This window comes from Aphelocoma coerulescens, chromosome 2, assembly GCF_041296385.1.
Source record: "Aphelocoma coerulescens isolate FSJ_1873_10779 chromosome 2, UR_Acoe_1.0, whole genome shotgun sequence".
NCBI classification, from domain to species: domain Eukaryota; kingdom Metazoa; phylum Chordata; class Aves; order Passeriformes; family Corvidae; genus Aphelocoma; species Aphelocoma coerulescens.
In genome coordinates this window covers 107,596,292-107,608,576 of record NC_091015.1, presented here as the reverse complement: position 1 = coordinate 107,608,576, position 12,285 = coordinate 107,596,292, and the positions used below count along the sequence as shown (strand labels likewise).

At 36.8% G+C, this 12,285-nt stretch overlaps 1 protein-coding gene across 2 annotated transcripts in view; it reads left to right on the top strand.

Moving 5' to 3' along the window:
* Positions 1–12,285, top strand: part of ZNF407 (zinc finger protein 407) — a 342,220-nt gene that overhangs the window by 231,169 nt on the left and 98,766 nt on the right. For both annotated transcript variants that reach the window (XM_069004333.1, XM_069004332.1), the window contains exon 8: positions 4,604–4,782. In XM_069004333.1, the coding sequence (XP_068860434.1) occupies positions 4,604–4,782 (179 nt within the window). The remainder of the gene's footprint in view (positions 1–4,603; positions 4,783–12,285) is intronic.

Sequence of the window (12,285 nt, the reverse complement as noted above, 5' to 3'; positions counted from 1 at the left end):
CCTCTGCACGGGGAAGGGATGCCCAAATCCCTGTACTCACACAGCTTGTACTGCTTGCTGGTGAGACTGGCTGGCTGAGCTCGGCAAGTTTGGAAAGAAGGAAGGGATGGTGGGGGAATAATGACTGACAGACAGCAGTAACTCAGTAACTGCTGGCAGCCATTACTGAGGGGACCTTCAGGCCCACTGTTTCCCCCCTGGCTCAGATTTGCTCCAACTCATTGTTCCCCCCATGTTTCCCTGCTGCTGACTTTGAACTCCCACCTCTGTCTCCTGCAAAGTGCATGTCTGTGCTCTGCCATCCCAGACCCCTGAACAGTGCTGCTGCTTACAGTGGGGTAGGCCTAGTTTTGCTGAGAAAGCCAGTCTTTTGCACACTACAGCCTGCCAATGCAGCTGAGAAAATGTCTTCATAGGGGCACTTATACTACCTTTTAGGGGCTAAAGGAACAACTGGACTTTTTGGGTTAAGGAGGAAGACAGTTATGAGGACTTTTGTCCCATGCCATGCACCAGAAGCATTATTTTCCCACTCTTCTGCAGACCAGGAACTCTGTTTCTTGCTTTTAGCACAAAGCCCTGTTTTTTTTGGTAAAAGAACTAAAGCATATATAAAAGGATAGGAGAAGGAAGGCAAAGTAAACAGAGGCAACAGCTTCTCATGTTGAGAAAATGTCTGGCCATTTTATCTAACTCCTAACCTTCCACTTTATTTCACTCTCCCAACAAAGTGGATCAATAGTACTAAGAGGCAAGGGTGCAGATGGCTGTGGAACGGGGCGTCGGGCTTCCTTGTCACTCTGTGTATGATGCCTGTGCAAGCTGAATGACCACTGAAAACTTGAATAAACTGTTTGCAATCAGAGCATCCCAAATAAGGAGAGACAGAGAGCTGGGACTGGTCAGCCTGGAGAAAAGACTCAGGGGATGTCATCAGTATGCACAAATATCTGAAGGGAATCTCTAAAGAAGAGGAAGACAAGCTCTTTTTCAGTGGTACTCAATGACAGGGCAAGAGGCAATGAGTACAAGCAGGAAGACAGGAGGTTTCCTCTGAGCATCCGGAAATGGGTGACTGAGAACTGGCACAGGCAGCCCAGGGAGGGTGGGAAATATCTTTGAAGATATTCAGAAGCTGCCTAAAAATGGTTCTGGGCAACTGGCCATGGGTTATCCTTCCTGAGCAGCAGGGATGGACCAGACAATCTTGAGAGGTCCCTTTAAACCTTAAGCATGCTGTGATTCTGTGACTAAAGCACAATTTTATGATTGACAAGTAATTTCCAATTTATGATACTTGAATATGCAGCAACCTTAATTTATTGAGAGCAGAAAAAGGTACCTGGTAGGTAGGAATGGACTTGTAATGGCAACATGGAACATGCAGCTAGAGCAGCAATGGGAACATACTGCTGTGTGATGAACATTAGGGACAAATGCCCTTTTTTGTCTTTATCCAGAAGAGGTTTTCTGTTCATCCTAAGCAGTAGCTGCTTTTCTCAGGAGGATCTTACCATCTGTCTCCCTTATTTCAAAGTGTTATCCTTTACAGAAATGTGGGAGCTCTCCTGGATGTGGAAAGTAGGCCTATGCCCTTCCCAGTATATCAGTCTTTGATGGAGGAGGTCATACAGGTTTGTTGCGTGGGAAGTATGGGCTGAGTTTTTCAGCTCCTCGTATTTCCTGTTCATCTGCAATGTACCTTAGCAACATGTTCCATCTCCTCTTTCGCTGTGTGTAGCACTGACAAGACACTGAAAACTCTATACAAGCCTCCCTCTTCCATTTAGGAAGGGTTTTTGTGGGGTTTGCATCAAGTCTCAAACCTTTCTTCACATCTAATAAGAAGACTTACTGCAAGATGTGAAATAAAAAGAAAATTTTTATTACGTTTCTCTGCATCTGAATTGAATATAAACTCATTGACTATAACTTTAGACTAATTAAGTCTCTAATGAGTTCCCTTCCTGTTACTGTAGAGCATGGACAAATTGACAGAAATATATACATTTGATTTTAAAAATGGATCATGAGGATGAAAGCATGCTTACATTAAGCAGTGGTAATAGTAATTTAACTTAGAAACCTCTATGGTAGCTTTACTGAAATACAGGCTAGTCTCCTAAAACCTGCATCCATTTATTTGTGGCTGTAATTCAGACTGGAACTCAAAAACCAGAAAGACGTTCCTCAAACGTTTCTAGTGGGCTGGGCTCTATCTTCCAAATTTCAGAACAAAGGAAATCTATATTTCAAGGTTTATAAACACCTGGAAGTGAATCCTATAACACAAGGCCTGTCAAAAGCTTAACTATCATCACTATTGCAACATTCTAATGTTTTAGTTAGATTCTTGTCATGACATAGCTTTAATAAAAATACAGTGTTGTTTAAAATCACAGCCCTCTGTGTTTACTCATATGCGCTGAAGTGCTGTAACTACACACACAATGTGTTGGTGGGGGTGTTTTGTGTCAGACATATAACAACATACTTGTACAGTCCATGGAAGAAGACTCCTAATAAAACACACATTCAAACACACTGAATAATTAAAAAACATTTTATATGCAGTACACTTTTGTCTTGTCATATTTAAAGGTATCACTTGGCTTCAAAAGTGCTTGGATTTGCCAGTTGTTACCTTCATGGTTTACCTTACGATGGCAATTGCTGCTTTGCAACCTAATATGAGGGGCTGTTTGGAATGCCTTGTGATCTCATATTCCTCATTTCTGATTAAGCCTTCCTTGTCACATGGAAAAATATGGGTTTAAATTTTTTATATCTGTATGTTGGTGTGTTTAGTGACAGATTTTTACTGATGACTGAATAAATGAGGCTTCAGGATTGCTCTGTTTAAAGTGGCTGGAGCAAATTCCAAATGAAAGGAGATAGAACTGGCCTTTTATGACTTGAGCGGGCTGGGTTTTCTTCACAACTCTTACACAGATTTCCACAGATCCTTTATATATTTCACAGAAATATTTCAAAGTAAAAAGTTTTATATCTTTCCTTAATATAGGTTGAGAGCTGAGCTAAAAGAACACAGATATTTTATTTCAGATTTGTATGCTCTGCTTTAATCTACTGCCCTTTAAAGTATAACCCCTGATAGAAGGTTACCAGGTTGTCTCCTGCTTTCACTGCAGTACACATTACCTTTTTTTACTTTTTTTTGTAAAATACATATTTGATTTTAACAACATTTATGAGCATTGTAACTTTTTTAGGGCTGAATCCTGAAAGATGCCGAGGACCAGTATTTTCTATGTTTTTCAGTGATAAGTGTCTTCTCTGACATTCTCAGGCATCTGATCATTATACCAGTATATAGCAGATGGACATGACAGAGGGTGAGCTTTGGCAGCACCGTAAGGCAGATATCAACTTTACTATGACCATTTCCAAGGGAGAGACAAGCATTCCAGCAGAACTTCAAGCTGCTACTTCCAGTTTATTTTGGGGGTCCTTTTTTTAGGTGCCTTTTACCATGGTATTTCTAACAGTGATGGGTATATCCAGTTGCCCAAAATACAACAGTTGCCTTCTTTGAGTATTTGTAAAGTATTATACATTTATTGCATAATGTAAAGTATTATACATTTAGTTTGCATGAGTATTCATACTTTTTTCAGTTAGGCTGAACTACTGTTCTTAGTTTGGCAATAATAATAATACATACTAGTAAGAAAGTCTAAAAATTAAATGAAACCCCAGAGCAATGGTACACATGTACGGTTCTGTTCTTTTGATTCAAGAATAAATATACTGGGTGTTTCTGATTGAAATGAATGGATCAGCAGTGTATTTTATGTAGGATTCATCACAAAGTTTGAATAAATAGGAAATTCTAATGCAAAATAATTTTGTAATGAGACTGGAAATTTTAAAGACTAGAAATTAAAAATTACTGCCATATGGATCTCATTGTAAGGGAAATGTGAAATCTTTTTCTATTCAATTTTTTTCAGAAATATGATTATAAATATTGCTTTGAAATGTGTTAAACTAATTGTATATGTATTCTGACTTTTATGCATGAAAACGCCCCTCTTTCACAAAAGCTGTGTTTAAGATGTAAACCAGAATCTGTGTGTATTTTCAAAAATATGTAAACTTGAACAACTCAATTCCCTTTCCTAGGAACAGTTCACACAGTGAGATGAAAGTTGGTGGAACATACTTGCAAGAACCATTCGCAACAACTCCTGTTGAATTTAGGAACTGGGTAGGAAAGGTTCATGCAAGCTCCACTGGGAATATTATAGGCATTTGTGTATTTCAGTTTTCCTAAGTAAAAACTTTTGCTTAATTTCTGTCCATCACTGACTACCATGAAAAGAATAGAAATTCTGTAAATATAACAAATCAATCATTCTCGTTCAGATGTAATGTTTAGTTAACCTGGGAACTTTGGGAGCCTTCATGCAAAGGACAACATTTATGCAAAACCTAAGAGGATGCAAAAAATGTACAGATAATGAAAAATGAGTGATGACTACTGATTTTCTGTTATAACACTAGGTTTTATTTTAATTATTTTATTTTAGTTGGAAATAAATTAATATGTATCTTTTTTCTTTTTTTCATTGCTTTTTAGGTCTAACTGTGCAGAAAATATCCGTAAACACATCTTGCATACGGGAAAGCATGAAGGAGTAAAAATGTATAACTGTCCTAGGTGTGACTATGGAACAAATATCCCTGTGGAGTTTCGCAACCACTTGAAAGAACTACACCCAGACATTGAAAATCCTGATCTGGCATACTTGCATGCTGGTAAGGTCCTTCCTCCCTTTGCTTACAAATTCTTTTCTAAATACACCTTTTTAAATGATTGTAATAAGGAAACAAGAAGTTATTATCGTTTATTCTGAAGAAGAACATGGTTTTAAAATGGGCTTAATCCTCTTCAAGTTTTCCAGGGCTGAAGATTATGCATTAAGCACTGAAATCTACTCATGTTACACAAGCAAATCCTGCAGTTCAATAAACAGACATCAGAAGTGCATGCTATTTAGATGCCTTGTTTTGAAATCTAGCTGAACTTTTAGGGAGAAATATTTTTTAACATTTTTATTAAGTCCCTCTGCCCATGATATTCCCCCAAGAACAGAAAAAACAAAATTCCATAGGAAATATTGTGGCAAATTAATGCACTGCTTTAAAAATTCTTCAATTTCATTACAAAAAAGTACACTGTTCCTCATTAAAAGATAGAACAGCAGAGATCAACCAACAGCCTAGATGTATGTTTTCAGCCAGTGCATTAGAGAGCACACACATGGAAGTCACTGGAGGAATGCAAAACAAAAACGTTGCTTTGGAAACACGAATTAAAATAAAAGAGATGGGGTGTTTTCTGTTTAGGAACAAGTTTTTGTTTTTTTTCCTTTGTTTTTGTTTTTTTTTTAATAGATTCTACAGTTGAGAGTAGAAGGCAGAAGTTTAATGGAAGCATCAAGTTAGGAGTAAAAAGGAGTTCAATGGTAGAAGGTTAGGAAATATAATAGAAAATTAGTGTGGAGCTTGAATGAAATGTGATCTTAATGCAGGAAAAGCAGATAACTTAGACATCACTGTGGAAAGACAAGTCAGAGCAGTGGGAAAAAAGAACAGATGGTGAGAAGAAAGAGTTGGGGAATCCAGAGGAGGAAGAAGCGATGTGGGCCAAAGTCTCCCTGAGATGCAAATTAATCTTCCATTGAATTACTACTATGAGTACTCCAGTGTCAGATTTGAACCTTCTGTAAGGAATTGATTTAATAGTTTTTGATACCCTCATACCTGTAAAGAACCAAAATCTGGAGAGTTTTCATGCAGCTTTGTGCAGTGTGTACACTGTAGTTATTTTAAAACCTCTCAGTCTTCTCAAAATGACTGCTTGCTTTCCTGACTAGAGGCAGTGTATTATTTGTACCATATATTTCTATTTGCCAAGTATTCCACTTCATTTTGGAACCAATCATCATGTCATGTCAGCATATGGTGGATAATATCTGGATGTGCAAACAAAATGCCAGTTGGCGGAGTACCAATTTCAAAATAGGTCAGAAAACTGATCACATTTCACCATAGTTCTCACTAAAGCAAATGAATATTCAACTCAGAGCTTAAATCCAGACACTGTTGGATTTTTACTACAATAATCCCACAATATGAAAAAATCAAATGCTTTCAATATACAGATAGACAGATATAACACAGAGAGCTGTAACACTGATAGAATCACTACTATTCCAAAATGACAAACATTTTATGTACATTTTCACATTATTTGTTCAAGGCTGTATCTTGGTAAATTAATTGTTCATTGTAGCATGCTGTGGTTAAAACTGTTCAGTTTGCTTCTCTTGTAAACACAGGAAAACAGTCATCAGTGTGTTGTATCCTAATGGTATTTCTTTTCTATACATTCACTCTTATGCTGTAGAAATCCCCTTGCACTAAACAGGGTCCTGTGCAAATATATTAGGACTAGCAAGAGCAGATTGTCATCTAATTATTGCCAGGCTCACCTAGATTGGTATACAACAAGTCTTGAAACATTGTTTGCATAATCCCATTGCTAAAAGGACGATACTGTATTTTCCTTTCCAGAAGAAACACTATTAAAGAGGAACCTGGGTGATAACTGTGTATTCATACCATAGTTAAATTAAAGGAAGATTCTTTTCTTCTTTTTAATCCATTTCTGACTGCTGAGAGTTAAAGGTTTTAGAGAAGATTTTTAGAGGAATGAAGGACAACTCCTGTGCCCTGGCTAACATCCCTTATAAAAATAAGATTTGTTCTGTGTCTGCTTCACAGTTACTGATGACTTATTGGTCATTGGCTGCACCCACAGAGAATCTACAACATGACATAGATCCCCTTAGGATGATAGGAGTATGAAAGTGTCATACAAGATTGATTTTTTTTTTTTTTAACTTCAACATATTTGTCTATCTTTTATGTTCTAATATTGCTTTGTAACAGGAAAGCCAGCCCCTTTGCTTCTTTGAGCAGATAGAAATAGAATAAGGCTCTTCACTGGCAAAGAGACGGACACCAACTCCAGCCACTTTGCAGGACAGTCAGAAACTCCTTCACCATAGCCCATCCAGAGTGGAGCTGTGGGGTACCTTTAGGATGTGACCGAGAATAAAAGTCAAGTCTGTTTCTTGTCTGTGAAATTAAGATTTTCAGTTGGATTTCCAATTTAAATTTAGTACTCTTTATAATTGTAGCAGGAAGAATGTAGCCTCAGACTTTGGCAACAGTTAAAATTTAAGGAATCACTCTGGCCTGCAAGTTCTAATGATGGCAAGTCAGATCTATTTATAAAAGAAATTTTTTATTAAACTGACAAGCGATAACAGATGAAAGATCTTAATCAGAATCCCTTACTACCCAGTATAAAACTAAAAAAAGAACTACTAGTAGATTACAGCATAACATAAAACAGTGGACAATATCAAGGTACCTCTATTAGAGCTAGCAAAAGAAATGGTATTGATTAGGAGTCGAATGTAACTTGTCACTGAAACCATGACAATGTGCACAGTTTTCTCCACTTAATCCCTGGGGAGTAACCACAAAGCAGGCATCTCTAGTCATGGGAGAAACTCCACACATTTCCAGGGAAATGTATGGAAGATTTCTGCTTTGTGGAAGTTTGGTGTGGCTCTTATATAGTTGTAGAGTGAGTGTCTGTCAGTGAAAAATCTGGCTTATCTTTCCAGATCTCACTTCCAACAATAAGATATTTATTGGCAGTTGGGAGATATTAACCCTATGGTGCCAAAATAACTCACTACAAGACAGCTTGTCCTGTTTGAGTTATCTGGCTGGTTAACAAACAACAGATAAGCTCTTGTGGGGGGTGAGATGCCCTGCTACTATAATATAATGCTCTAATATTAGTTTCTATTTAGCTTTATTTGGCAGCTACTATACTGCTTTTATGGGGTCAGTGGTAGTAAGGAGCTTGAGGAAGCTGCACTTCTAAGGGAGAGGTTGTGGAAGATGGAAGACAAAAGAAGTTGGCTTTTACATGTGTAAGGATGATACTGTAGTTGTAAGGTGATAGCACTTCTGTTCTAAATTGATATATAGAAATGCCAGAAAACCAGGTCTTCAGACCTTCTTTTCTCTTTTTGCTATACTCTTCCTCTGTCATGGGGGGAGTCATTTAATAATACAACTATATTCCTTATAAATCTTACATATTTTAAAACAATGACAGTCTGGCTTATACTTTTGTCTTTAACTTTTAAAATTTACTACATTTGAACAACAGGCCTTTAACACACAGAAGCCAACAGAGATATATGCAGTGCACATAAAATTGTGAATTGAATTTGCTAGGCCACACTTCAAATATCAGTTTATGCATTTAACCTTAATTTTTATATGAATCGTCAAATCTGTTTTTTAAAATGTCTGTATGTTGTTCTGTAAGAGCTTGGTGCCTATTTCTTGATATTCACTGACCCATTTTCTCAAGGTCTGTGTTAAAATTGAAATTTTGTTGGAAAAAATGCCAGGAATCCAGAGACCATTATCCACAATATTAATTTATTTTCTTTTTAAACCACATTTAAGATACTGATAGATCTTACAGCTGTCCTAAGAACAGAACTGGGCTTACTAGCAAGCTCAAGAATCCTGCAGTTAATGTTTTTGTAACAGAAATTTGGTTCTAGTAGAAGCTGTTTATGTTTATTCTTGTTATCCATGTGCAAATCTGAACCTACATTGTTACAAATGGAAAATGAATGCAATAGGTGAGTGAATTGTCATATCATGTTGGTGACTATAATTTTAGTGATTTTTCTAAAAATGAGATGATTTGATTAAAAACAAAAAACTGAGTTGCTTTCTGTGGGCTTGTCCGAATTGTGAGTCTCAAATTAGGCTGAAGAAATCCCTTGATTCTTACATTCATTGTATTTCCAAAATTCTTGAATATGTTTTGTTCTAACTACATTGCTACATTGTTGCTACATTGCAATACTGAGTTGAACTGAGCCTGAATACTTTGTCAAGTGGGACAGGAGAAGGGTCTGCACCTGTGGTAGATCTTGCAAGGGATCAGTATTCCAGTTTTCTTTCTCGGTGCTTTGTCTGCTTTGGAGCAGCATCACTTGGTAGTGATCATTTCAGTTTAAACTAAATGTTCTTCATTTTGGCACTCTTGTCTTACAAACATTGTGATATTATTATGATGCATTATTTATATCCAAACAGAGTAATATCTATGCCTGAACATCTCCATTATTCCAATAGCTGCAGAGTCCATGGCATCTCACAGTGTGCCATAGTAGCCTTCTGTGGATAGTAAACTGGTCATAAGAAAAAAGCTCTTCAGTGAAAAGAGAAGCTGTTTGCTCATTATTGGTTTTGTGATAATGTTGAAAGTTATGTAGTGGTTTTTTCCATATCATTATTTCCATTCTGCACTGTAAAAAGTGGAGACAATTTCCAAGAATGAACATAACCCTAGAAATCAGAATAACCCGGGTTTTCACTGAGCAAAAGACATAATGGTCCTGCTTTTTGTACAAGTTTCCTCATGTGCAAAATAGGTGCAATGCTTCCATCGTTTGAGTCACAAAGCTCTTGCTGGAAAATGGCTTCATGACAGTCAACTATGTGATTAGGGAGCTGCTTAAGGCACTGTACAGAAATTTTGGTGATGTTTAATTTAGAATTAGCAGTCATGCCAAATACTTCTTGGAAGTCATTTAAAAAAAAAAGAAATCAGTGAAGCCAGCTCAATTCATTGTGCTCTTTGGTAAGGTTTGGTTTTCTTCTGTGACAGTGATACCATGCTTGCAAAGCACTCAAATTTTCCAGCATGCTGTGGGAGAGTCTGCTACCCACGGCCCCATGAGTAGGAGTGGAGGATCACTTACTGCTATGGATCCTGACAGAACTAAAAGTGTGAGCTGCTTCCCCGTGCTGCACAGACATGTTTTGGGGAGTGCTTGGAAGTACAGCTTTGTGTGCCTCTGCCTCTGTGAAAATTATAGGTGCCTCTGGGGTTGGGCATTCACAGAACAAAGATCATGACGATTGTGTTTTGGCAGTTGGCTGCCTACGTGGTGATTGAATGCTTAGTGTTCATGAAGAGTTACATAATTCATGACCAAATGATAGATAGGTACTTGATTATAGTGTATGAGTTGCTTCACAGGGAGAAAATACCAGACATGAGCTACTCTTAGTCTAGCTGAGAAAAACTTAAGAAAAATCAGGTACTGCAAGCGTAGTCAGACAAATTGAAATGAGAAACAAGGTGCAAACACTTAAATATGAGGTCAATTGAGCTCTGGCAGCAACTAGCAAAAGAAATTATTCTTGTTCTGTTCCTTTGAGCCTTGAGAAGACTGGATGTCTTTCTGGAAAATAGGTTTTTGGAGGGCCCAAGGTTGCTCGGTTCACTGCAAAATGTAAAGGGGCTTTGATATACCAGAATTCAGACTATTATCCAGTAGTCCTTTCTGCTCTTAAATCTTCAAACAGTGTTAATCTACAGCCTCTTGGTAAGGGCTGCATTTGTGAATCTAGTGTTTGGGTATTGTGATAGCAGTGGAAAAGCTGAGGAGACAGGTAAGTCCCCCAAAGTGGCCTTTCTAAGAGAGGCAACATTCCCATCATCAGTGCTAAATTCTCACTCTCTTTGAGCCTGAAGTGGAAATACACTCACCTAAACTGTTTTTTTCTGGTATGTCATTAAATTCTTGATAAAATATCTTGGAACATACATTTATTTGTTTGTTTAATGTGTTTGAAGAATCTGTACAAAATTCCGCTCTTTGCCCTGGCAGTTCCCTTACTGTGTTATTGTCTCCTCTTTTATATATGTTTGAAAAGTATTTCTGCAAACTTTAATTACACTTTTCAAAGGGCCATGCTTTCCACATGTTTCTCTTTCAGTTTCTTTAGCTTTTGAGAAACAGGGCCGTACCAGCAACCTGCAGCATGATTGCATCATCAACAAGGGACAAAATTTGATCCTATCAGTTGTACCAGTTGCAATATTCATGAATGGAATTCTGAAAGTTCAAATAGTTAATCCCAAATAAAATTGTGATCTTTATCCCACTTGACAGCTACATTTATCAAATTATTTAGAGAAAAAATTGATTGCTAAAAGTTATGGTGTGATCTATTATGTGATTTTATCAAGGTATAACTGTATTACCAAGTGGAAACTGCAGACTTATTCAGAATGTGAATTGGACACACAGAACCTGATAATATAGCAATTATACTAGTATCCTAGTGCTTTTCTACTTCTAAATATTTTTTGCTACTCCTTTCTTCTGTGACTTCTGATTGTTTAGTAGAAAACATAGAGTTAAGAAAAAATAGGAAAAATGGAATAATAAAAGGCTGTTTCCTCTTACACTCTCTGAACTTATCAAACTATGAAAATATAAAATCAATAAATGCTACTTATCATTGAAACAATAGAAATACAAGTCGGTTGAGTACTTATGCAAACTTGTGATTCATACCTGATGTAAAGCCTCCAAAGAATAGATACACAGTTTTGTTTGCAAGCATATTTAAAAATTTTGTTTTGAATAGTTAATGTTCTTAGTCTTTATCACTGTTTAAATAAAACACTTTAAATGCTGTCATTTGAAACAATATTAAAATTGTCATTGCTAGATATAGGCAAATCAGGTGCAAGCTTTTACAGCAGCAGAATATTGCTTGGGTTTCTAGTCAGATAAAACATTATTTTTGATGGCTGGTATACTTTAAAAAAGGAAAAAGGCAGCAGCAGCTCTGCTTCAAACAGGTTTGCTCTTGTCATAGCTATTAGTGCCAGTCTTTCAATAGCATGTCATGTTGATTGGCAGACACTCCCTTTCCTCTTTTGTGAAGAATAGTAATTTTAGTGTGTGCTTGAAATAAAAACCTAGTATAAATGATTTTCTGTTTGTAAAGGAGAAAGCCAGGTTCTTTATAACTTATGTAGATTATGTATTATTGTGTTTCAGGAAAGATTAATCTATGTTTTAAAAAAAAACCTAAGTAATATTTTTTTAGAACTGTCATCTATTAGAAGGCATTGTATACCTAGCAGAGCTTCCATAGCCAGTATCTTTATCTGGGTGGTCATGACATCAGAGCTGGTTCTTTCCAGGTAGCAGGTAGAAAAAAAAAAAATTGAATTCATGAAAGTACTTTGTCTTTTTTTTTCCCTAGGATATAGTTTTTTTCTGCTGCTTTTAAAGAGCATAGGGACTCCTTTCATAATTCCTTAGTTGCTTTTCCTGAATA